The 26489-nt window shown below is 39.8% G+C and overlaps 1 protein-coding gene across 2 annotated transcripts in view; it reads left to right on the forward strand.

The window, feature by feature from the left end:
* Positions 1 to 503: 503 nt before the first annotated feature.
* The window catches only part of TXLNG (taxilin gamma), a gene marked incomplete at its 5' end in the record, with an annotated part of 42364 nt that continues 16378 nt past the window's right edge, over positions 504 to 26489 (forward strand). Inside the window, 4 exons of one of the 2 annotated variants that reach the window (XM_080910038.1) lie at positions 519 to 620; positions 19256 to 19315; positions 19463 to 19559; positions 21979 to 22070. In XM_080910038.1, the coding sequence (XP_080766164.1) occupies positions 519 to 620; positions 19256 to 19315; positions 19463 to 19559; positions 21979 to 22070 (351 nt within the window). Of the gene's footprint in view, positions 621 to 19255; positions 19560 to 21978; positions 22071 to 26489 lie in introns of both variants that reach the window. The other variant, XM_080910039.1, reaches the window with a different exon arrangement.

A 26489-nucleotide genomic window follows, 5' to 3' on the forward strand; every position in this document is an offset into this window, starting at 1 on the left:
TTGTACAATTCTGAATAGCAACAACAAAAGCAAAACCACAAAAAAGTGTCTCTAGTTCTATTCCTTCTCAAACTCTGGAAGATTTAAAAACTTTTCTTGTAGGTTAATAATGACTACTTTCCGGTACCGCCACATTGCCCTTCAAAGACTACAAGCCCCAGAAGGCTGCAGACTCAGCACAGTGGGTACTCTTCCCCCCCCCCCAGGACGCTCCTATCCGGATCTATGGCTGGACGCCGTGGCCGCACACTCTTCTGGGAATTGTAGTCTACTCCCTTTCACTGCCCGCGCAGACTCCAGCGGCCTCTGTCTGCCCTTCGGCCTTAACAGAAGCCCAGCCCAAAATTCTACGCTCCCCACCCCCATAAAACTGTCTTCCCCTAGGAGCCAACCTCCTCCGGTCACGTGGGAAGACTCTCACGCTTCGATTGGTTGGAGTGTAAAGGGGGCGGGGCCGAAGTCCCTGAGAGGTTCCGTGCCCCTGGTCCAGCCGCTTGTTTGGCTGCTGCCATCACCTCATGGCGACTCGGCTTGAGGAGGCAACGCGAGGAAGAGGCGGCGGTACTGAGGAGGCTATTGAGGGCGGACGGGGCGGACGACGACGCAGCCCCCAACAGAAGGTCAGTGGAGGGGACGCCTTCGTTGTGGGAGGGTCGCGGGGATGATTGGGTTATCCTTTTTGGGGTTCACCTCTTCACTTACCCCCTTTACCTTTAGCTACGGGACGAACATCCGGCCCTTTCCCCCCTTTCCTTCAGAAGCGTGACGATAGTTGGGAGCAGGTGGGGGGGTTGAGGCTGAAATGGATCAGGTGAGAAGGGATGATGATTGGGACTTGGGAACACTAAGGGGGTTGGGGGCTGAGGAAGGACAGGGTGGACCCCGGGCTAGGAGGGTAAAGGGGTGCTAGGCAGGGGCGCTTCAGGTGTGACAGCCACGTGCGGAAGGCGCTTCCCCGGGTCATCAGGTGTTGTGCCTTAGCCTGTGTGCTCACTGTGCATTGGGACTCCGCTGCCCAAGGAAGTGGCGGTGTGGGGGTGGGGGGCTTACCGGGGTACAGGATTGCCCTCTTGGCATTGGGCAGGTGCGTAGGGCGCGCGCTGCGGGGTGCTCCCTGGCCTTAGAGCTGAGGTTGTTGCGCAGTAAGATAACAGCGCAGGAGCCGGGGCTTCCTTTCGCCCCTTCCCCCTTCCCCTTCCCCCCCCCCTCCGCATCCCCCCTCCGCGACACTGCGCGGGTGGCTACGCGGGGTATGCCGCGGGGCTCCCGGGACTCGCACCCGGGCTTGGTCTCTGTGCATCATCGACCTGCCCAGAGTGTGATGCTGGCGGTGAGGTGGTGATGCTGGATAACCAGCATCATCGTCTGATAGCCGTTTCCTCGTTCCTGCAACTACCCTCTCTTTCTTTTCTTTCTTTTTGATTTGGTAAGTGGAAACTTGAGTGCCTCCTGGGCTTCGTTTTGGTCTTTCTTAATCTAGGAGAGGACCTGGACCGCTTGTTTCCCCTTGCCTTACTTGACTCTTGTCAAGGAGTTTTCAGTGTCTCCCTGGATACAAGAAAATCGAGATCTCTTTCAGAATGGGAGAAATCCACTTGTTCTGGAGCTCAGTGGGTGGAGTTTTGACAATGATTGCACAACGAGTAGGGTACAGGGCTTTCGGGCCCAGGAACCAAGAACTGGGTTGTATGGTATTGAAAAGGTGTAAAGTCCCTTTGCCTTGCAGGAGAACATACTGAAACCGCTTGACTTGTTGGACACACTGTGTGACCACTGAGAGCTATTTAATATTACTTAATTAGGTATTTGACTAATCTTAAAAGCCACTCCTGTATGAAGTTACGAAATAATATTTTTCTAATGCGATTCATGAACTTCAAAAGGGAGAACAAAGGTCTGGTTTACATTTGAGCAGTGTCAAGAATTGGCTTTTTGGGGCCTGTTCCTTTTCTCCCTCAATTTGTTCTTTTTGAAATGGGTTACCCTGTAGCAGGCTGGCCTCATTTGACTATGTAGTCTTGTCTTGAACTTGCCATTTTCCTCTTGCCTTCATTTTCTGAGTGTTGAGATTATAGCAATGAGCCACCACTCTGGCTTGGGGTTCTTTTTCTTTTTCTTTTTTTTTTTTTCTTTTCTTTTTTTTTTTTTTTTTTTTTTTTTTTGGTCAGGTCGAGTATTTTCATGTTATGTTCTGTCTCTCATAAAAGAAGGACCTACTGCTTAGACTGGAAAAGGCACTGTGGCCCAACAGTTCTTTACAGATTCAACACTGTCACTTTGGACATTTATTCCCTGAGGGTTGGGAGCCAAACTCAGTGTTTGATTTCATAGGTTCCCCAGGGGAGAACTCTGATAAAAAGCCACTGCAATTGAGGACATAAGTTCCCTTTTATGTCACTGGAATAAGGACAAAAAGTTATTGAATTAGGAAGTAAGGTTTAATCAACTAGTATTTTAAACTACGAGGGTAAGAGGTAATGGCTCTTGGAGTTCAGAGCTTTGATTAATGGCTGGATATGAATGTTATTTTTACCACCTTTGCCTTTTGTTCATGCTCTTTTGGGAATGTTTTGGTTTCTATCTGACTATAAAATGGAATAGAAGTTAACATTACTTTTGAATCATCAGTTGAAAATTGGGTGAACATCTTGTATCTGTAAACATTAATTTTTAGTTGCTCATTCATGATCTTCAGTTTATTGATTCTAGGTGAGGAACCTTAGAAAGTACTCCTTTTTCTAACTTAACCTTTAAATTTTTGTTTTTCAGGAAGCAGAAATTTCAGTTGTTTTTAAAGTATTGGAGGCATTGAGAAACGTGATTTCTTGTTATTATTTATATTATAGGACTTGAAGTGAAGAAAAGTGGAGACAGGCTCTGTAGGTTCCTGGTTCAAATCATCTGCCTAGTCATTTTTATTTTTCTGATGCAGTGTCTGGTCTGGCCTCCTAAGTGCTGTGCAAGTGAGATTACTACACCCATTTTTTAAAAAAGAGACAGAATCTTGCTTTGTTCATCTGGCTGGCCTTGAACTTCTGGGCTTAAGTGCCTAGTCACTCTTGACCTGCTCAGTTAATTATAGCATGGTTTCATAACTATATTCACTTGAACAGGCTCTTGAGGTGACTTTTCTCTTCTAAAGGTAATATTGCAGTATATTTTTAGATGCCATTTGAGAAATTGCCTTAAAACTGCTGGTATTATAGGCACTAACCACATGTAGTGATCTGATTTGCTTATTTTCTTAAATACTTGGGATTGGGTGGTGGAGATTACAAGTTTGTACCATTGGGCCCAGCTTCAATTTGTTAAGGTTAAATAAAGTTTTAAACTTTCCTTTTCAATCATACTAGCCTAACTTCACGAAGGCAGGCAGATCAGGAAGGCAATTCAAGTTCTTCTAGTCTACAAAGTAAGTTCTAGGACAGCCAGAGAAAGCCTGTTTTGAAGAACAAAACAAACAAAAACTAGTTATAAGCATAAAGTAGAGTTCTGGTATTCCTGCTCACAAATGCCCCTTCCCTTATTTTCATGTTGCAGGAATGTGTTGCAATTTGTTACAGTTGTTCAAACACCACAGATACATTATTACCGACTAACCCCTTCGTTTACAAGGTTCAGTGCTGTTACATAATGTATGAATTTTGACAAGTATATAATAACATGTTTCTAGGGTAGCCTGTGCTCCAACTAGTCATCCTTTCCAACTGCTGGTACCAGCTAATTTTTTTTTTCTTTTCGTTGTTATTTGTGTGTGTGTTTGTGTCTGTGTGTGTCTCATTGTCAGTCATATCAGTCATGTATGCTGGTAAGAAGACAACATTTACCATATGTGTCCCTATAAATCAAACTCAGGTTGGCAGCAAGTACCCTCTGAGTCATTTTTGCCAGCCTGTGGTGTTGTTTTTTTGAGATAGTATTTCACCATGTAGCCCAGGCTAGTCTCAAAATTCTGATTCTCCCACCTTAGCCTTTTGAATGCAGGGATTGCAGGCATCATATGTCAAGTTGCCACTGTATGCATGTGTTTATTAGCAGACAGAGTCTCACTGTGTAGTCCAGAGTGTCTTCCAAATTTGTCATTTAACTGTCTCCATAGTTTAGTATTTTCTAAGATGTCTCAGTGCTTTTGTTTTTCATTAAAGTTCTGCTTGGGAATGTTAAAAGATGATTTATCATCATTGAATAAAATTGTGTTGGACAAACCTTGGAGAGATGTCTCAGCCATTAAGAGGATAACTGCTCTTTGCAGAGGACCAGAGTTCAATTCCTAGCACCCATATCAGGTGGCCTACAACTCCAGCTTCAGGGAACTCTTAATCCCTCCATGGGCACCTGCACATACTCCCCACCCCCACATAAAGATAATTAAAAATAAAAATCTTGAAACATTTAACAATTAATAAATTTGCTTTTAGGTCTACAAACCATTTTGAAGACTAAAATATGATACTTGGATTCACCTTAACAAAACCTTATATTTATATAGTGTCCTATCATTTTTATAGCATATTTGCAAATGCATTAATTCTTTTAGCATCACTCAGATGCTGTAGAGAAGGTTGGGCAGCTGACATTGCCCTCATTTTCTGATGACACACTGCTAGGTAAGGGCAGGAGATTTGCCCAAGGGATGAAGCTAAGTCTGGAACCCAATGCCCTTTCATCTATACTATGGTAATAAGTAGTATAGCAGTGGGTAAATAGTATGGGTTTTAGAGTCAAGACTCTTGGCTCTCTGCCACTTAATAGCTTGGTAACCTTCGGCACATTTCTCAGGGTACAAACCTCAATTGGATTGTTGGGAAAGTGGGGTTGCTGCTCTCTGAACCATATTAGCATTATTGTGAGGAATGAGTTGACGTGACATTTGGCAAAGTGTGGGGTATATAAAATTTTATATACTTTGGAAGGGATAACATAGTAGATAAGATTCTCTTGCTCTCATGGGTGCTATTAATTTTGTAATTCGTCTTCCAGGCTCTGAATTTTCTTCCCTTTCCAGAATCTCTGTAGTAAAGCAGTCAGGGCTGGGTAAGGGTATACTTCAGGAAGAAATCATTTTTGTTCATTTTTTTTCTATTTGTCAAGTTGATGAACTTCCACTTTTCTGGCATAGATAGTAATAAGTAAAGTGGTCTAGTTACATTATTTTAACTATTGCTGATGTTTCATCTAAAATTATTTTTAATTATGTATATGTATAGGGCTAAGTGAGTATAGGTGGTTGTGGAGGCCAGAAGCGGGCATTGAATTCCCTGAAGCTGAATTACCACCACACCTGGCTCCTGTAAATTTCTTAATTTTTCTTTAGAGCTGGGTAGCATTCCATTTTTAAAGATATAACCAAAATTTCATTATCCATTCATCTCTTGACTAACAGCTAAGTTGATTCCAAATCTTTGCTATAGTGAATAAACAGCAATAAACATATACAAATAATCTTCAAACTGATTTCTACAATGGCTGTATTAATTTTTATCCCACAAAACTTAACATCTATTCACAAATGATCTGGGTGTGATGGCAGAGGCAGGTAGATCTCTTGAATTGGAGGCCACCTTGGTCTATAGACAGTCAGAGCTTCATAGTGAGACTCTGCTGCTCATACTTCGACCATTTTTTAAAATTATTCCTAGTTAAAGTTCTCTTCCCACTTGCAACTAATTAAATTTTATTAGCTGTGAAAAAAGGTACATAAAATGATCAGTGTATCCTATGTTGTCAAAATACTTTATTAGAATTTATTGTTTTTTTAAATATATATTTATTTAATATATATAAGTACACTGTCTCTGTCTTCAGACACACCAGAAGAGGGCATCTGATCTCATTACAGATGGTTGTGAGCCAGGATGTGGTTTCTGGGAATTGAACTCAGGACCTCTGGAAGAGCAGTCAGTGCTCTTAATCGCTGAGCCATCTCTCCAGCCCAGAATTTATTGTTTTGAGTGTTGGTTTCTATGTTGTATTTCCAAAGTATCTCCAGTGTGACCTTTATTATCCCTTTTATGAATAATAACGATTTGTCACACTTCTACATTTTTATTTATCTTTATTCATAGGAAAGTCAAAGGAGAAAGAAGAGAAAGATAGAGCCATAGTTTAGAAACACCTTTTTCTGTCCCATACCATGCGAACATCTCTATCAGTTTCCATACTAGCATATGCTGTCTGAAATCTGAGGACATATGTAGCCTTGATTGGCCTTAATCTTGTGGTGGTCCTGCTTCAGCTTCCCAAGGCCTGGGATTATAAGGGTTGAATGACCACCTTCCATTAGCAAGCATCTTTCTCTAAGGATTGTTTGAACAGAAGTGTGGGCCTTGTTAAAAGTGAGAATATATGCTAAAAAATCTTATTGTATGTGTATGTTGTGTGCATGTGTACAAGCAGTTTTGCTATGACACAAGCTTGATGTTTTAAGACAGCTTGTAGAGTTTGTTCTCTCCATTTTTACTAGATTCCAGGGATCAAACTCAGATGGCTGGGCTTTGATAAAAGTGCCTATATCTCCTGGATCATCTCACAAATAATGCTTTTTGTAAATATTCTTTATTTAAATATTATATATATATTTAAAGTAATTTATTGTCTTGGAGGTGGTTCAAACAAGGGCTATACCTAGGCTCCATAAGACTATCTCAAAATAAACAATGTTTGTTTATCTCAAAATAAACAAACAGAAGTGTGGGCCTTGTTAAAAGTGAGAATATATGCTAAAAAATCTTATTGTATGTGTATGTTGTGTGTATGTGTACAAGCAGTTTTGCTATGACACAAGCTTGATGTTTTAAGACAGCTTGTAGAGTTTGTTCTCTCCATTTTTACTAGATTCCAGGGATCAAACTCAGATGGCTGGGCTTTGATAAAAGTGCCTATATCTCCTGGATCATCTCACAAATAATGCTTTTTGTAAATATTCTTTATTTAAATATTATATATATATTTAAAGTAATTTATTGTCTTGGAGGTGGTTCAAACAAGGGCTCACTATGTAATCTGGCCTCTAACTTAGAGAGCCTTTGCTCCTCAAGTGTTGGGATCAAAGCTTACACCACTATACCCAGCTTTATTCATTCATCTGTTTATCTGTGTTAGTGTTTTGCCTTTATGTATGTGTGCACTCGTGCATGTATGGGACAGAAGAGAGCATCAGCCCCCTAGAACTGGAGTTAATGTTTATGAGCTATCATGTGGCTCAACAGCCAGTGTCTGTATTCCATGTATCTTGGGGTCCTCCCCATTGTTTATTTTGAGATAGTCTTATGGAGCCTAGGTATAGCAGAAGATAACCTTGAACTCCTGGTTCTCCTATATTCATCTTTAGCTGCTGAGATTTCAAATGTTGCCATGCTTGGCACTTGTGTTCTCTTAGCACATTTCTTGAGGATAATAAAGGTTAAAAAATTTTAAAAAGTAATAAAATGACAAGAAAAAGAACAGAAAAGAGGGTTTTTTTTTTTCTCTTTTTGGAAAAGCAGCTGCTTTTTATTTTAAAGGAAGAACATTTGAGCTCAGCAATTTCGCAAATTGAGACTAACCTTTATAACACTGCAGGACTCTTGTCAAGTGAGGGCCGAGTGGGAAACTGAAGGAGTGTAACTTCTAGCTTACAAGACTGCCTCTCTCTCATGTCCACGATCTTTGGCTCATGCTAAAGAAGCTGGCCATCATGTATTTAAGAGGCTGATGGAAAGACCTATATGGCAAGCAACCAAGGAAGGTCTTGGGCCAACTGCTCATGAGGAACTGAGGCTTCAATCCAACAGCCCATATGGAATTGAACCCTGGCAACAACCATAAGAGTAAGCTAGGAAATTATTTCTTCCCAGTCAAAGCTTCAGATAATTTCAACCTATGGGACCCCGTCAAGGACCCAGTCAAGCCACACCCAGATTGCCAAACTATGGTAATTGAGATTATAAATAATTTAAGCTATTACAGTTTTGTGGTATTTGGCTCAAAATCCGTTTTCTTTTAAAAATTAGCTTTAATTTTAATTTTTCTGGCATAACTTCTAATATGATAAATGTTATTAGGTATAGCTTATGGCAACAAGTTTCTTAGAATTTCAATCACCTGCTGCCTCTGCCCCCTAGTGCTGGAATTAAAGGTATGCTACACAATGCCTGACTCTTTGTTTTTAATGCCTTTAATTTACGCTGATGTATTTATTCTGTACTGGATGTTTGCTTTATTTATTTTCATATTTGATTAACCTTTGAGAGCTAGCATGGAATCTAATTTGTTTGACAAATGTATTCTTATTTCAAAGACTTTGTTGTTGTTGGTGGTGGTGGTGGTGGTGGTTTTTCATGACAGGGTTCCTCTGTGTAGCCTTGGCTATCCTGAATTTCCTAGAGATCTGCCTGCTTCTGCCTCTCAAGTGCTGGGCTAAAAGGTGTGTGCCACCATTGCCTATAGAGGTCATAGGACAACTTACAAGAATTGGTTTTCTTCTACCATGTGTGATCCAGAGATATCGAACTGTTAGGCTTGGCAACAGTGCCTATCACAGAGCTATCTTACTGGCCCTCAAGTCTTATTTAGAATTGTGATGTCCTTTTTGCTGTGTATGCATTGCCATTATTTACTTAGCTAGTTTTTAGATTGTTTCCAGATTTTGCATGGTACAAAGTAGTGGTTCAGTGAATAACCTTTTGTATTCAAGTGAGAATATCTGGATAGTAAATCAAGCCGAATTGCTAAGTTACAGCAGACTATGTATTCAGATGTTGATAGAGATTGTTTACTTCTTCAAACCTCAGAAATATTAATTTAGATATTTTGAAATTTACTGATTGGCCTATTTGGGTACATTGGGATTTGTTTTTTTGTTTGTTTGGTTGGTTGGTTGGTTTGTTTGGTTTGGTTTGTTTTTAGTCTTAAAAGTTTGGTAGGTATTAGTTGGGTGTAGTTATAGCATACCTTTAATCCCAGAGGCAGACAGACCTTTGAGTTTGAGGCAATCCTAGTCTATAGAGTGAGTTTCAGGATAGCCAGGACTACATAGAAAAAAACCTGTCTCAACAGACAAACAAATATTGGTAGGTAAAAGTCAATACCTTACTTTAATTAGGATTTAAATTTAAAAATCAATGTATTACTCTTCATGCATGTATAAGTGTGGTACATGTGTGGGAATCAGGAGAATTTCTTGGAGTTGGCTGTCTCTTTCATGGATTCAAAAGATTGAACTTAGGTTGTTAGGCTTATACATAAAGTTCTTTTGTCCACTGATAGATCTTGCAGGCCCACTCACTCACATTTAAAAAATATGTTTATTGTTTTTATGTATAATGTGTGCACATACACCTTTGTGAGTTTGTGTTCCTTCTGCTTGTAGGAACAATTGGAGGCCAGTAGAAGACATAGGTTCTGGAATTACAGGCAGCTGTGAGCTGTCATGTGGGTGCTGGGAACTTCACCCAGGTCGTCTGCAAGAACAAGAGCTCCTAACCATTGAGCCATCTCTCCAGCCTGATTGATATTTTTATTCATATTTCTTTTATTATGAGCAAGGTTGAAATGTTTTTCTATATTGGGCATTTTTAGTTCTTTAGTTATGATGTACCTATTCACAAACTGTGGAAAACTAGGGCTTTCTGCAGCTTTTGGGTTGTTCAGTTACCACTTAGCGACTTGACTGTACACCCCTCCTCCCCAGGGTTTTTTGTGGTTTTCACTTTTCATGGTTCAGTTTTGCTTTACCTGCAGGTATGTGAACACCACTTTGTTTCTCTCCCTTCCTCCTACTCCCTCCCAATGTGGTTTAGGATATGTCCTAAATCATTTATTTTCTTTACCAATTTAAAGTGACACCATTTTTAATGTTTGTGTGGTTTATACTTGAACATTGTGCAATATAATTAGGAACTCTCAGATAATCATATATCACCTGTCATTTTATATTTTGAGACATGAATAATTTTTTAAAATTTATTTTGTGTCCAGAAGTTGACATCAAGTAATATCTGTGATTATTCTTCAAATTCTATCTCTCCCTTCCCTCCCTCCCTCCCTCCCTCCCTCCCTCCCTCCCTCCCTCCCTCCCTCCCTCCCTCCCTCCCTCCCTCTCTCTCTCTCTCTCTCTCTCTCTCTCTCTCTCTCTTTCTCTTTATATAGCCCTGACTGTCCTAGAACTCACTATGTAGACCAGGCTGGCCTCAAACCCCCAAGTCCTGCAATTAAAGGTATTTGCTATTATGCCTGACCTGAACCTTAATTTTTGAGACAGGTCTCTCTCTGATCTGGAGCTCATCAATTCAATTAAGCCATCTGGCCAGTGAGGTCTTAGAGGTTTGCTTTTTTTCTATCCCCCAACCCCTAACCTCCAGTGTCCATCACTGTTCCTGTTGTATGTGGATGCTAGGGATCTCCTATTCATGTAGAAGATATATTTTACTGACCAAACCATCTCCCTAGTTCCTAATGTGTTGTCTTTTGGATATAGGTATAATCTGGGTGTCATGGTACATTATTATAATCCCAACACTTTGAAACCTGAGGCAAAGAGAATTATAACAACTTTAAGGCCACCTGATATATATAGTGTAACCTTGTCTCAAAAGACAAAACTGACAAACAAAAAATTGGCATAAAAATTATAGAGCTATATACACCAAAATCTAATATATACTAGTACGTGATAGTTATCATTTGATCATTTGAGGTGTTAAAAGTAAAAGCTTTGTCATTTCATTTCATTCTTCTGTTCTAACACAGAAAAACCTGGAACTGTTTAAGGAAGCATTGATGCTGGGTGTGGTGGTGGACCCCTGTAATCCCAGTATTTAGGAAGACACATTGATCTCTGTAAGCTCAAGGCCAGGGAGGGCCACGTAATAAGATCCCGCCCCACCAAAGGAGACACTTAGTTGAATTATACACTTTAAAATATTTGTTTGGTTTCTGTGGAAACCAGGTATGCATGTAGAGTGTATTGGAGTCCCTAGAAGTGGAGTTAGATAGTAGTGAGCTACCATGTGGTTGCTGGCATTTGAACTCAGGACCTCTAGAAGAGCAGTCAGTACTCTTAACCACTCAGTCATCTCTCCAGCCCCTTGTGATTTTTATTTTAATATTGACATTAGGATTTGAACCCAGGGCCTTGCACATGGTAAACTGGCTGTTCTAACTCCAAGCTGTACCATGCCCATCATTTGTCTTTTAAGTATTATTTTCAGATCATCTCTTTTCCATTTTTTAAAATTTTTGTTGTTTGAGTCAAGTTCTCTTTGTATGTCTTCTAAGTGCTGAGATTACAGCTATGTGCCACCATGTTTAGTTTCTCCTTACTACTAAGTAGACTGTGGTAAGACAGCTAGGACACAGTACAAAGATGTTTGTATAGAAGTAGAAAGAGGATAATTATAAAGCAGTCAGTTGTTGAGGTTACCAGCATGGACTGAGAAAGTTAAATTGCTAAGGTTCAAATCTTTGACCTGTAATATCCAATGACCTTTGGTCATACACTTTGCCAGGCCATAGTTTGTTTATCTGTGCAAGAAAATGATAAAACTTTCCTCATGACCTTGTGTAGATGAGGTTAGTTAATAATAGGAGGTGCTTACTATGGTCCTGGGTTGTAGTATTCACTATGTTAGCTGCTGCAGCTATTGTTCATAGAAAAGACCGTGTGAAAGAAAAAACTGTCCCAGGAACCTAACCCAGGACGTCTACAAATTTAGCTACAATCCCAGCCTCTGGAGTAAGAAAATTCATTGACTAAATGATACAGAATACTCTTGAAAAATAGGAAGAACTAGAAAATCATTCACATGTTGGCATAAAGATTTGTTTTCTATTTAATGGTCCAGTGTAGAAGTTGAAGAACATTGGTAAGTAGAAAATGCACTTGCTGGATCAGTAACATTTGTTGATTTCAACCTTGGAACTAGGCTTATTCAAAACCAGCAAGTCTTTCATTAGCAAGTAGATTTAAAAAAAAACTCCACAAAACAACTACTACTGCATCAAAATTAGTTACTAGGAGACAAGGGAGAGGTAACCCTGCCTTGTTTAAAGATAAAACAATAATAGTGGCACATCTTTGATATGTGACAGGAATTCAGAGGTAGTAGCTACAAAGATTGAAAAAATGACCGGGTAGTGGTAGTGTGTATCTTTAAGCCTGTGGTAGGTGGATCTGAGTTTGAGACCAGCCTGGTCTACAGAGTAAGTTTCAAGACACAAAGAAAACCCTGTCTCAGCTGAAAAAAAGATTGAAAGTATTAAGTGCATTGGGAATGATAGCATGGAATTAGAAGTGAAATGAGACATGATAGTGCACTGTATGACATCTTTCTGCTGAGTGCCACTGGTCATTTTGAGTTAGGTGATTGTTTTTAGCATTTAAATTTTTTCTTTATTATTGTATTTGTGTATGTATGTAGATGTGCCATGTGCATGTAGAGGTCAGAAGACAATTTTGTGAAATTGACTCTCTTATACTTTTATGACATTAAACTCCTATTGTGAGGCTTATGCAACAAGCACTTTTTGCCTTCTCAGCTATCCTTGTTGGGTCTGTTTGGCTGTTCTTGAGGCTTTTTATTTCTTGAGATAGGTCTCATGTATCCCTGACTGTCCTGGACTTTGTAGACCAGGCTGGCCTTGAATCCACAGAGATCCACTTGCCTTTGCCTCCTGAGTGCTGGGATTTTAGGCATGTGACACCACACCCAGCTAAATTTTTTAAAGGTGTAGTGCATCAGATCCTGTTACAGATGATTGTGAGCCACCAGGTGGTTGCTGGGGAATTGAACTTAGGACCTCGGAAAGAGTAGTTAGTGCTCTTAACCACTGAGCAATCTCTCCAGCTAAATCTTTCAGATTGCCTTTTCTATATATGGTAAGAGTATATGTTATTCTGAAAAAAAATAGCTGTATGTGGGTATATATGTGTACATGTATATGTGCACACATGTACTGAGACAAGGGGCCGATGTTGGATACCTTCCTCAATCATTCAAAGTCCTGGGATCCTTCTATCTCTGCCTCTCCAGTGCTGAAATTACAGGCAAGCTGTGGGCAGCTCTATTCTGTATTTTTTTAGGGGTGTGTGTGTGTGTGTGTGTGTGTGTAAGTCAGGATGTGGGATGTTCTATCATCTTCTAACTTATTCCTCTGAGATGGATCTCTGTCTTAACCTGGAGTTAAACCCCAATGATTCTTCTCTACTCACAGCTCTGAGATTGCTGGTGTGTGTCCATGTCTGGCTCTTTTACATGGCTGCTGGATTCCTAGCTCAGGACCTCATGCTTTCAGCAAGGACTTTACCCACCAAGCCATCTCCCCAGTCTTCAAATTGTAACTTTATTTATGTATTAAGTTAGTTTTTAGGTTTTTTTTTTCTTTTCTGGTTTTCTGAAACAGTTTATTTATAGTCCTAGCTGTCCTGGAACTCACTCTGTCCACCTTACTTTGTAGACCAAGCTGGTCTAGACTTCTTAGGGGACCTGCCTCTGCCTTCTGAGTGTTTGTATTATAGATGTGTACCACTACGACTGACAGGAACAACTTAGTTTTTTTTTTTTTTTCACAACGTAGCTTTTTAATAATTAGATATATTTATTTGTTTCTCTGTGTGGGCATGGAACATGTGTGGAGGTCAGAGGACAATGTTCAGGACTCAGTCCCTTCATGCAGGACCTGGAAATTGAACGTGTGTCACCAGGCTTGTGATTGAGTCCCTTTACTTGCTGAGCCATCTCGCTGGCCCACAGAACATTCATAACTTTTAATTTAATCTCCTTTAGCAATACTTTTGTCCAAATTTGGACTATGAAAAAATCAGAAATGGGTAAAAATATTTGGCAATTATGTATCTGGTAAGTCCTATATTTTTATATAAAGTATAATAAAGTAAAAGATGACTAGATTACAAAATGGGCAAAGGATCCAAATAAACTTTTTTCCAAAGAAGGTATACAAATACTTAATAAGTAGTAGATGCAAAACATTCTCAGTCCTAGGAGAATGCAAATCCAAATCACAGTTGGTTACATTCATAGCACTCTTGATGGGCACAGTCAAAAAGACATAATAAATGGAGGGTGTGGAGCAATTAGAACCCTTACACATGGGCTTGGGGAAACAGTTCATTGGTTCCTCAGTGGTTAAGTGGAGTGGTTATGGATCTAGCAGCCTTTCTGGTTATACTCCAGAGATGTAAATGCATGACCACAAAAATATACATTAGTTTTTATAGCAAATTAGAAATTATATGAGTGCCCATTAATTGATAAATGGATAAATAAAATGTGGTTTGTTCCTGCACAGGTGAAGTACTGATAGGTGCTGCAGCGTGGAATACATTCATGTTAAATGAAAGAAGTCAGGGCTGCAGTCTTGGACTCCACTTAGAGAAAATGTCCAGAAAAGACAAATATATAGAAAGTATAGGAAAGAGAACTAACTGGTCACCCAGGCTGGGGTTAGTGGGGAAGATAAAAGACTGATAGCTAAAAAGTCCAAGGGATTTGTGGTGGTGGTGTTATTGTTGCTTCTGCTGCTATTTGTTTGTTTTTGGTCTTTAAGGAGATGTCTCTTGTAGTTCAGGATGGCCTTAAAATCCTGATTCCTTCTACTTCCATTTTCCTAATACTGGGATTATACATTTGTGCTACCACACTGGGCTCAGTGTTTCTCAAAGTGACAAAAGTCCATCCCAGCTACCTGCTACAGATTAAAAAAGAATAACAACACCACTGCATGCTTATAAAGACACTTTGAATTGTGCTCATATTTTCCTAAGTGCTGTTCCCAAAGGTGCTCAAGCCTCTACTCAGTTGGAGTTGCTGGGTGGAGAATGAGGACATGGCAAAAAGAAAAGGACTTCTCAGAGCAAGCCTGTCTCAGGGCCAGCTTTGGAGCTAGCCTTAGGTAGAGTCAGGATCAAAGGGATGAGTATAGTAATGGGAGTTAAGTAAGAGGGAGGAATACAGTAATGGGAAGGCAAGACATCTCATAGCAGAGCCGAGTTGCAGAGGACCTAGGTTGGTTCCTAGTACCCACATGGCAGCTCACAACCATCTGGTCTAATAATCTCTTCCAACTTGTCAGTAGGACTCTGCCAGCTCAGTTCCACTGTTCATTCCACGTCTCCTTCAATAATCGCTAACATATAAGCTACTTCTCCATACATATTTGGCTCTCCTGCAGTGGAGTGGAGTGGCTTCCTATTTTTGGGCCAGAATTCCTGAAGTTCCATTGTCTTAGGGTTTCATTGTTGTGAAGAGACAACATGACCAAGGCAACTCTTATGAAGGACAGCATTTATTTAATTGAGGCTGGCCTAAAGTTTCAGAGGTTCTTGTTGTCATGGTGGGAAGCATGGCAGTGTGCATGCAGGCATAGTGCTGGAGTAGCTGAGAGCTCTACATCTTCATTTGAAGGCAGCGGGAGATGGTGTGCTATACAGCATTGATACATATTCTTCAACAAGGTCACACCTACTCCGACCAGGCTATACTTCCTAATAGTGCCACTCTCTATGGCCACACATTCAAACACAAGTGTATATGGGAGGCCATACCTAGTCAAACGACCATAGAACCTGGATCTAGTGCTACATCTTAGCCAAGGTGCATACCACTTGCTTCTTACACTCAGGTACTTGCTTCCTTCAGCATTATAGCTGGTTTTCATGGGAACTGTTTATTTTTTTTAAGATTATTTATTATGTATACAATGTTCTGCCTGCATGTATGTCTACACACCAGAAGGGGGCACTAGACCTCATTATAGATGTTGTGAGCTACCATGTGGCTGCTGGGAATTGAACTCAGGACCTCTGGAAGATCAGTCAATGCTCTTAACCTCTGAGCCATTTCTCCAGACCGGGAACTAATTTTTAATTTCCTTAGGGAAAAAGGTTTGTTTTGTCCTTACAACTCTTTAAGTAACCTGGTCACGGTTACACATGCCTTTAATCCTAGCACTTAGGTGGTAGAGGCAGGTAGATCTTTGAGTTCAAGGTCAGCCTGATCTATGTAGTGAGTTCTAGACAGCCAGGCTACATAATTAGACCCTGACTCAAAAAAAAAAAAAAGAAGATATTGTGTAATTTGTAACTGTGTGTGTGTGTGTGTGTGTGTGTGTGTGTGTGTGTGTGTGTGTGTGTGTGTGTGTGTGTGTTGTGTGGGGAGAGAGAGGGGGAGAGGGAGAGGGAGGGAGGGAGGGAGAGAGCGCATACCTACAGAAACCAGAGGAGGGTAACAGATCCCATGTAGGTGGAATAGTAGGCAGTTGTGAACTATCTGACATGGTTAACAGACTTTCAAGTTCAGAAAAGTACACAAATTATGAACGCTTGGACTTAATTTTTAAGAAGTGAAAAATTGGTGCTATCTCATCTATATCAAGAAATATTACCAACAATCTAAGTAAGAAGTCCATCCAATGGCTCATTTCTAGTACCATCTACTCACCTAGCTTTTTATGCATAAATCGCTGTCTTCAGTAAGTATTCTTTGAAGCCTTCCTCCTGTTAAGTCTATGAAAGCCTTGCTGCTGTGTTTGCATTGTGTTCTTTTTCATGGCTCAGTGCTCTGAACATATTGCACTTGATGATTCCTCTGTTGAGTTGATTCAGTTTTATACCTGTTCCAAGTAGGACTGCTTTAAACACATTTTGGGCTTTCAGTGCACCTATGTACACACTTGGATGAAATCCTAGGAGTGGAATTAAGTGGGTTAGAAGCTATCCATATTGCCAAAGAATTGCAGTGCCAATTTGTTCTCCAGAGAGGTGTCGGTAGCCTGTAATTCTAACACTTGGGACATGGTATCTGGAAGACTAGGATTCAAGGTCTTTTTGGAGATGCAGTCCATGCTAGGCCAGCTTGGGTTAGACATGACCCTATCTTAAAAAGAGGAAAACAACCTCCTAAAAGCACAGTAATTGATTTATGTGAACCTTAGATCATACAAGATAAGTAGTAGTGGCCTTGATGTCTTCATTCCCTTCTACACTGATCCTTAAATTATTTTTAGATCTTCAGTTTGGATATGCTACAGTTCGAAATACCTTTTATTTTATTTTAAGTGTGTGTGGGGGTATATACATGTAAGGGCACTGCTAGGCTAGAGGTGATGAATCCCTCTGAAGGTAATAGGCAGGCAAACGTGGATCCTTTAGAGCAGAAGTATACACTCCTAACTGCTGAGCCACCTCTCCAGCTCTGGTGTATTGTAAACTGGAAATAATAGGCGGCTCAGGAGGTTAAGGCAGTTGCCATCCAGCCTGAAAACCCAAGTTCAATCCCTGGGACCCACATGGTGGAAGGAGAGAACCAACTCCTATAAGTTGTCCTCTAAATAACTTGTCACATGGATTATGGCATGTTTATACAGACACACAACACACACACACACACACACACAGGTATAAATGCACATAAAAATTTAGTGTAATGAAAGACTTTTAATTGTTCTTGTCTTTGCTCAGGCTGCCCTCAGACTCCCCTACCTTAGTTTTCTAAGCATCTGATTCCCACTAATTCTGTCTTAGACTTGTCTGGACTCGAATTTGCTTCAGTCTTCCAGTTTTAACGTTGTATTTATTTTAACTTTTTCTGAATTGAAAACAATTTTTATATATAATATAGTTTGACCATGTTTTTTCCTCTCTTCAACATCCCCCTGAGATCTGCTATATATAGTGCTAGGATTATAGATGTGAACCACCAGGGTGAGCAACTATAATCTTTAAAACGTATTGTGTTTTTTTCCCTTTTCAGTGCTAGTGCTTGAACCCAGGGCCTTGCATATGTTAGGTATCATCCCTTCCACAGAGCTACACCCCTAATCCATTCATTTTCAAAGTAGCTGTTCTCTAATTATAATAAGAACTAACTATATTAGATACTTTGTACCTCAGTTGTATTCAGAAGGAAGAAACCTTTGTTTTGGGGGGAATGGGGTGGGGTTTGAGACAGGGTTTTTCTCTAACCCTGGCTGTCCTGGAACTCACTATGTAGATTAGGTTGGCTTCAACTCAGATCTGCCTGCCTCTGCTTTCCTAGTGCTTGGGTTAAAGGTGTGTGCCACCACCATCCAGCTAGAAATCCCTTTTTTAACCTAAAGGAATGAAGAGTTTACAATTGTGACATGTCATGTAACCAAATAATATTAACAATTAGGACACAGAGAAGACAAATAGGGTTAGGCACTTGTGATGGTGCTCACTTATAATCTCAAAATCTAGCAGGCCCAGACAGGTAGGTAGTTAAGTTTTAGGCCAACTTGAGCTATACATAGAGCATTGACCCTGCCTTGAACAAAGATATGACAAAAGAGAATAAGGTTAAAAAAAAAAAAACTATAATTGAAGGGAGAAGAAAGCCAGAGTAAATGCTTTTACAGTTTGTTTTTGTTTTTGTATGGAAGTCTTCCATATTAGTGATAGAACTGTTTAACAACCAGTCTCAATTCCTATGGTATAACTTGATAGAAGTTGATTATTCACCCACCTAATGTTCCAGTATGTGTTTTCTTTGCAGGTCGAGTGCCTTTCCTGTGTATACATGGAATTTGGGCCAGGCTGCTTTTGTCCTCTGACCCTGCCATCTTATAGCACCTTGGTGACCACTGTATTTAACCAGAATGGAGAAGAGATAAAGGACAAAGACCATGTTCTTCTAGGAATAAAAATCTTGTTGCTAAAGTGACACTTATAGCCTGGACTAACATGGAGGTCAACGGGCTGGAAAATACAGTGTCCTACTACTGGATGCTGTCATTTGTCCCTCATATATTGTCCCTGCACTAGATACTTTGGGAGATAGATAGCTAGCTGCACTGACCTATCATCCTTATGATAACAACAGGATAGTTAACATTTATCAACTCAGGACAGTTTACTATTTAAAAGATAGTAATTATTTTAAATCTTGAATTTTTATAGGGAAATATGTTTAGATTTATTCCTAACTGGCATTTTTGCCTCCTTTGGGAGCATATAGTTAGGCTTTGTTTTGACGTTATCATGGCAATGGTCTGGATCAGACCCAAGGGCTCTAAAGCACTGCTACCTCCAAGTTATACTCCAGCTGTTTTACTTTAAAAGCCTTATGTTTAACAGTTTAGATCATGTCTCAGTGAAACTCAAACTGCCTTGTTTATATTGAACACACAAACCACTAAGTAAAAAAAAAAAAAAAAAACTGTTAAGCTATGTCATGCCATTGGTTATAAATATTGATTCCAGTCAATTTCACTCTTTCCGTCTTTCTCCCCTTTCCTCTAGTTTGAAATTGGTACAATGGAAGAAGCTACAATTTGTGGGTTAGGAGTAAAAGCAGACATGGTATGTAACTCGCAAGCAAATGATATTCTTCAACATCAAGACTCCACTTTTGGTGGCACAACTAAGAAGCTTTCACTGGAAGGGGATGAAGGCAGTGACTTTCTAACAAAGAACAGAAATTTGGTGAGCTCAGTATTCTGTACACAGGAGACAAGAGAAGAAATTCCTGGACGAGAAGCTCGAACAGGTCCGCCTGATGGCCAGCAAGATTCAGAGTGCAACAGGAACAAAGAGAAGACCTTAGGTAATAAGCTCTGGTCATTAGTCGCATGTTTCATCTGTTGCTCATTTTATTCACATTAGGTCAAACACAGGTGATCATGAGCACTGCTAGGTTGGGTATGCTTAACTAAAGCACCTGTTATGGGCCAGTCTGATCCCTGGAACCCACAACTGTCAAACTTGTAGCACAACTGCTATAAGTTGTCTTCTAACATCCACTCACGTACTGTGGCACACACACACACACACACACACACACAGTCAGTATAAAATAAATATCTGTTACCTCAGGATAGTCAACTTCTTTGCTGCGGTTATGTACAGGAGGTGGAGAAAATAGAAGGAAGATTAATTATTTCTCTCGATATAATTAAGAATTAACTGGATAAAACTGGAGGATAGAGTAGCATTTGACTTGTATTATTTGCATCTTTATCAGGCTGATCAAAAAGTATGTGAAAACTATATATTTAATCAGTTTAAGACTGGACATTCCAGGGCTGGAGAGATGGTCTAGTGGTTAAGAGCACTGACTGCTCTTCCAGAGGTCCTGGGTTCAATTCCCAGTGACCACATGGTGGCTCACAGTCATCTGTAATGGGATCTGATGCCCTCTTCTGGTGTGCAAGTGTACATGCAGGCAGAACTCTTATACACAGACAATAAATAAAAGTTTGGATATTCCAACACTCAGGAGACAGAGGAATATGGATCTCTGTGAGTTTGAGGCCAGCCTGATCTACAGAGTTCCAGGACAGTCGGCTACACTCACAAACCCTGTCTTGAAAAACAATAAAATACCAGACATAAAATTTTATTGACAGTATGTTAATAGTTCTTTAGAAACAGTATCTCAGTTTCCAAAAGTAGTTTTTGCTTTCTTCTACATAGCTTGTGATTTGATCCTTGGGGTTCAAGGCCAACCTGGGCAGAATTTCTTTAAAAACAAAAAGATTAAATCAAAAGTAAATTAAAAGTGACTTGTAGTATGCAAATTCTGTTTCACACAAAAAGTCCTAGCATTGAAAACAAACAAATATAAACCAACAAAAATGTTTCTGTTTACAAGTTCTCATAATGATATTATTAGTCTTGGGCCAAATGGCTTTTGAGCTTTAGTAATAAAATATGTGGAAAGAAAGGTTTTTGGAGGAAGAAGAAGGCATCATACTCAGCTGGAATTTTTTTGTAGTCTCAAGCCACCACTGTGCTCGTATTAAAAAAAATAGTCAGTTTTGAAGTCATTCTGTTTTTTTCTTCCCACGGCAATCTATATACCAGTCATTGATGTATACACACTAATGAGAGGTTATCTGTAAGAGGAGACATAAGAGTAAACGAGCAAACACGCAGATGATCCTGGTTGGTTCACAGCACTTAAGTGGGAACTTTCAACCATCTGCAACTCCAGTTCCAGGAAATCAGACACACCCTGCTGGCATACACTTACATACACAAAAGCAAATCTAAGAAAGCAGAGAGAGAAAAAGAGAAAGAAAATGGTGTTTTTTTTTTTTAAGCCAGGCACACACCTTTAGTATCAGTACTCTCAGGAAGCAGAGGCAGGTGAGTTCAGGGCCAACCTGGTCTACTACATAATGAGTTTCAGGACAGCCAGGGCTACTGAGAAACCATCTCCAAAAAAAGTTAAAATTTTAAAATCACCTATTTTGAAACACAGTTCCTACCTGATTTTCCCTGTCACAGTCCTTAAAATACTGTTACACCTTCCCTCCACCCTACCCCAGGGAAGAGTTATCTTACTGTTCTTTTGCTATTGTTTTGCTTTTGATAGCATTGGCTAACACAGAAATAAGAAAATAAACCACCAGAAAAGTAAGTTACTTAATTGCACCTAAGAAAGGTATGCACATTTGAGATGGGCAAAGCATATGTCCAACCAAAACTGAGTCTGTCAGACTGAAGCTTTTTAAAATATTCTTTGCCATTTTTAGTTTGCCATTTGTCTTAACATAGACACCTAATGATTAGACAGTAGAATATTTACCTTTCCATAAGAATTCTTCGTTGGCAGTGTTAGTAACTATAGAAATATGAATGGGTGAGAAACAGAGGAGGGTCTGTAAATTCAGAATGTAAAAGTATCTCCTCTCCTACTGAGAATCAAATTCCGGACATGGTAACCAATTGTTCTTCCATTTAGCTGTATCACTAAATAGTTTGATTTGTTTATGGTTTTCTGATACAGGGTCTCACTCTGTGGCCCAGGATGAACTTGAGGATCCCTTTTCATGTCGCAACTAGTGGTTTGAGACAACACACCCAGCTCAAAATACTTAAAAACTGGCAAATACCATATTTCTTGTTGTAATAAAAGATTATTTTGTTCTGAGATTAGAACATGGGAAGTACTGGTAAACTTCACAGGTCATATTTGATCTTATTATTCAGGCCTTATTTCTTATCTTGTTAATCATTAGGAAAAGAAGTTTTATTACTGATGCAAGCGCTAAACACCCTTTCAACCCCAGAGGAAAAGCTGGCAGCTCTCTGTAAGAAATATGCTGATCTCGTGAGTATTCAATCATAACTGTAAGGGCCATATAATGTAATAATATATGTGTATGCTTGATAATCTTTTTAAAAAATAATTTTGATGTAGCTTAAATTATAAAATACTTTATTCAAAAATTGGAAGAATCTGATCTCTCAGTCTTTCATGATTTTCATGATTTTGTTGTATTGATTGATTGGTTGATCAATTGGTTTTTAGAGACAAATTCTTGCCGTGTAGCCTTGGCAGGCCTAGAACTTGCTATGGAGAGTAGGTTGGGATTAAATAACTCCTAGAAGTTAGCCTGGCTCTGCCTTTCCAGTGCTGGGATTAAAGATAGATGCCAGTGCAGCACACAGAGAACACCATAGTGCTAAGCTGTGGTATAGACTGTTTCCTTTTTATAGAAAGTGTGTGTGTGTGTGTGTGTGTGCGCGCGCCCACATAAGTGCATGTTCCATGTGCCTACATTGTACCTGTATGCATGAAGCTTTGGGTTCCATTCCCAGCACTGCATAAAAACAATGTTGTGGTACATGCCTGTAATCCCAGGACTTGATGGGTAGAGGCAGGATTAGCAGTTCAGTGTCGTAGTGTCATAGGCAGTTTGAGACCAGTCAGCCTGGGATATAAGACCTTGTTTCAAAAAAAAAGAAACCTTTTAGATAATATTTAGATTTCTCAATAGTTAAATATTTTCCTAACTTTGGAAGAAAAGATCCATTTTTCTTTTGTTTTTGTTATTGTTTGAGTCTTATGTAGCCTTGGTTGTTGCTGTGGAACATGATATATGGACTAAACTGGCCTTGAACAACTCCTTCAGTAACCCATTGGTTGAAATAGTAAGTGGTAAGGCTCTCGTCCTTCCCCCTTATGTGGGGGTGGGGGTGGGGGAATGATACAAATATGGCAAGTTAGTGCAAGGACACTGGGTCTTTCCACCTTACTTGTCTTTTCATTAAAGATTTATTTAATATATATTAATTAAGACACTGTCACTGTCTTCAGACACACTAGAAGAGGGCACCAGATCCCATTACAGATGGTTGTGAGCCACCATGTAGCTGCTGGGAATTGAACTCAGGACCTCTGGAAGAGCAGTGCAGACTCCTTTGCCATCTTTCCAGCCCCCAACTTAGTCATCTTGTTATACAACAAGACTGTCTTAAAAAACAAAACAAAACAAAACAAAAAATAGGCCAGCACATACATAAAATAAGTAAATAAATCTTTTAAAACAAAAAGCTGACTGAGTTGGTAAAGGTACCTATTGCCAAGCCTGATGACCTAAAATGGATCCCTAGGACTCACATGATAGAACTGATCCCTAGACATTACAGTTAGGTCATGGTATATATAAATAAAAGAAGTAAGCAAATAAATAAAAATTGTAGAAATTGGTCTACTGGAATCAGTATGTGCCTCCAGTAAATACCTTAAAGTCTAGGGCCCTTTAGTGCAGGCCTATAATGCCAGCTATTGAGGGGGCTGAGGCAAGAAGATCACTAGTTCAGGGGCTATATGGGCAATTCAGTGGTCTCCTGCCTTAAAGTAAAAAGGGACTAGAGCTACATCTCAGTGGTAGTATGCTTGCCTAGCACATGCCAGCCCCAGATTCAGTGTATACCAGGAAAAAGAAAATCAAAGTACCTTGAAAGATGACATTACAAACCTGGGACAAACTTTACACCAGAGTTAGATTTAGTATCAAGAATGCGTAAAAGGGGCTGGACATGGTTTAGTGGTAAGAGCACCTAGCTGCTTGTCCAAAAGACTCAGAATTAGAGTCTAGCATTCACACGACAGCTAACAATGTACTATAATTCCAGTTCCAGGGGATCTGGTGCCCTCTCTGGCCTTTGTACCAGAAAAGTAATATAACTGTGGTATACATGCAGGCAAAGTGCCTACACACATAACGTTTTTAAAAGATACACCTGAAAGAACATCTAGGACGGGATATATATATATATATATATATATATATATATATATATATATATATAGTTCAGTCGTAGAACATTTATTTTACACACACAAGGTCTTGGATTCAATTCCTAACACAGTAAAATAACAATATGGAAAAATAAAAGAATACCTACAAATATGAAAGGAACAAACAAAAACCAGTAGAAAGTGGGACATAGAGGTTTTAACTTCGTGTAGTGATCAGAGAGAAAGATCACAATGAGATGCCAGTTTCTTTCCCTCTTTCTTAAAGACAGGGTGTCACTGTGTATCCCAGACTGGCCTGGAATTCAGCAAAGATCACCAGTGTTTGCTACTGCCTCCTGAATGCTGGGAATAAAGGAATGTACCATCATGCCTGGTCCTTATTTGTTGTTTGTTTGTTTCAGAAAGTGTCTCTGTGTAGCCCTGGCTTTCCTGGAACTTTCTCTGTAGACCAGGCTGGCCATGACCTCGAAGAGTGTCACCTATCTCTGCCTCCCAAGTGCTGGGATTAAAGGCTCACGCCACTACCACTAGCTGGCTCATAAGGTAGCACTTTTACAACTGCAAAACCTTTTTGAAAATGTATTTAAATATAGGAATGCTCTGTCTGCATACACACCTAAATGCCAGAAGAAGGCATCAGATCCCTTTATCAGATAGTCATGAGCCACCATGTGGTTGCTGGGAATTAAAACTCAGTCAGGACCTTTAGAAGACTTGTCAGTGTTCTTAACCACTAAGTCACCTGACCAACCCACATGCTTAGTCCATTTCATGTCTCTTATATGGCACAAATTAAGAAATACAATCTTCATATACTTAAAGAAGGCAGATTTGCATGGTCTCTTGTCTTTATTTCCCACTTGTTTAAGAAATTATTGTTAATTACTTATGCATGTGCAAGTCAAGCCAAAAGAGGGTTTCAGATCCCCTGGAGCTAGCTTGCGCTCTCTCTCTCTCTCTCTCTCTCTCTCTCTCTCTCTCTCTCTCTCTCTCTCTCTCTCTCTCTCTCTCTCTCTCTCTCTGTGTGTGTGTGTGTGTGTGTGTGTGTGTGTGTAGAGGGCAGGTTTCAAGACAGTTTGGCTTTTCTTTGTAGCCCTAGCTATCCTGGAACTCATTTTATCATTTTATAGGACAGGCTGGCCTAAAACTCAGTGATTTGACTCCCTCTGCCTTCTGAGTGCTGGGACTAAAGGCGTGTACTACCATGTCTTGCTAAGAGTGGGTTTTTAAATGCATTTTAAAAGTACATGATAGCTGGTGTGGCATCATATACCTTTAATCCCAGCCCTTGCAGGCTGAGCACAGCGTTGTGGGAGCAGGGGTAGTTGCAGTAATTCAGTCTGACTCTTCAGCCTCTGGAATTACATTGTCATGCCTAGTCCATGCTTGGGCAACTTCACATAAGCAAGGGCAGCAATTCTTTCCATAGGGATTTCTAGAGAAGTGTTTGTAAATAGTTTGAAAGGTTTTTGTTTGTTTGGTGTGGTCTTTTACAGACTGCCGTATTTGTCCCAGGTCAATCTGGAACTCATGTCACAAGTATGACTTGCCTTCATTACCTTCCCAAGGACCCGGGATTGCATATGTGACCTACTATATCCTGCTATGATGCTTTTGGTCTGTGTTGATGGGCCACAAGGTGGCACTCTTGCTTTTTGTGACTCAGTTTCTTGAGTAAAAGCTGTTCAGGACAGTTGGTAAGGTGGCTGGCCATCTTATCTGTTAGTATAGATAATACCTTGAAAGGGATTCATTTGCTTCTAACCTAAAATTGCAGGATTCTAGTTAGTTAGTTTTTTAAAAAAGGTTCTAAATTTAGTTAAGTATTCTGTAGGTATTTTTAGAAAAATAAAGTTCAATATTAATATCTAAATAACATACGCACTAATTCCAGCTTTTATATGTATGTATGTATGTGTGAGAAAGAGTACTGACACTTGAGCCCCACAGTGTGTATATAGATGTCAGAGGACAACTTTTCAGAGTTCTAGGAATTGAACTCAAGCCATAAGGTTTTCGTGGCAAGCTTCCCCTAAGCCATCTTATCTTGTTGACACAACGTAGCTTCTTTTATAGTAAAAATAAAGACAGAAGCACAGTAATCCCATTTTTAATTGAAGTTCTCTTATTTTTTGTATGTGGGTATTTTGTCTATATGTATGCCTGTATCCCATGTGTGTGCTGGTGCTGTCAGAGACAGGTAAGAGGTTATTGGATCCCCTGGGACTGGATGGAGTTACAGACTGTTGTAAACTGCTTCTACATGCTAGAAGTTGAACCAGGGAGTTACAGATGGTTATGAGAATCATGTGGGTGCTAAGAATTGTACCCAGGCACCCAGAAGAGTAACTAGTCATCTTAACCACTGAGCCATCTCTTCAGTTCCAATAATCCTGTATTTTATGTTTGGATTTCAGCAAGTCTTAATAGCTAAGAAACAGTCTATAGACACCTAACCAACAAACAGAAATTCAAGAGATA

Source organism: Micromys minutus (assembly GCF_963924665.1).
Source record: "Micromys minutus genome assembly, chromosome: X".
NCBI classification, from domain to species: domain Eukaryota; kingdom Metazoa; phylum Chordata; class Mammalia; order Rodentia; family Muridae; genus Micromys; species Micromys minutus.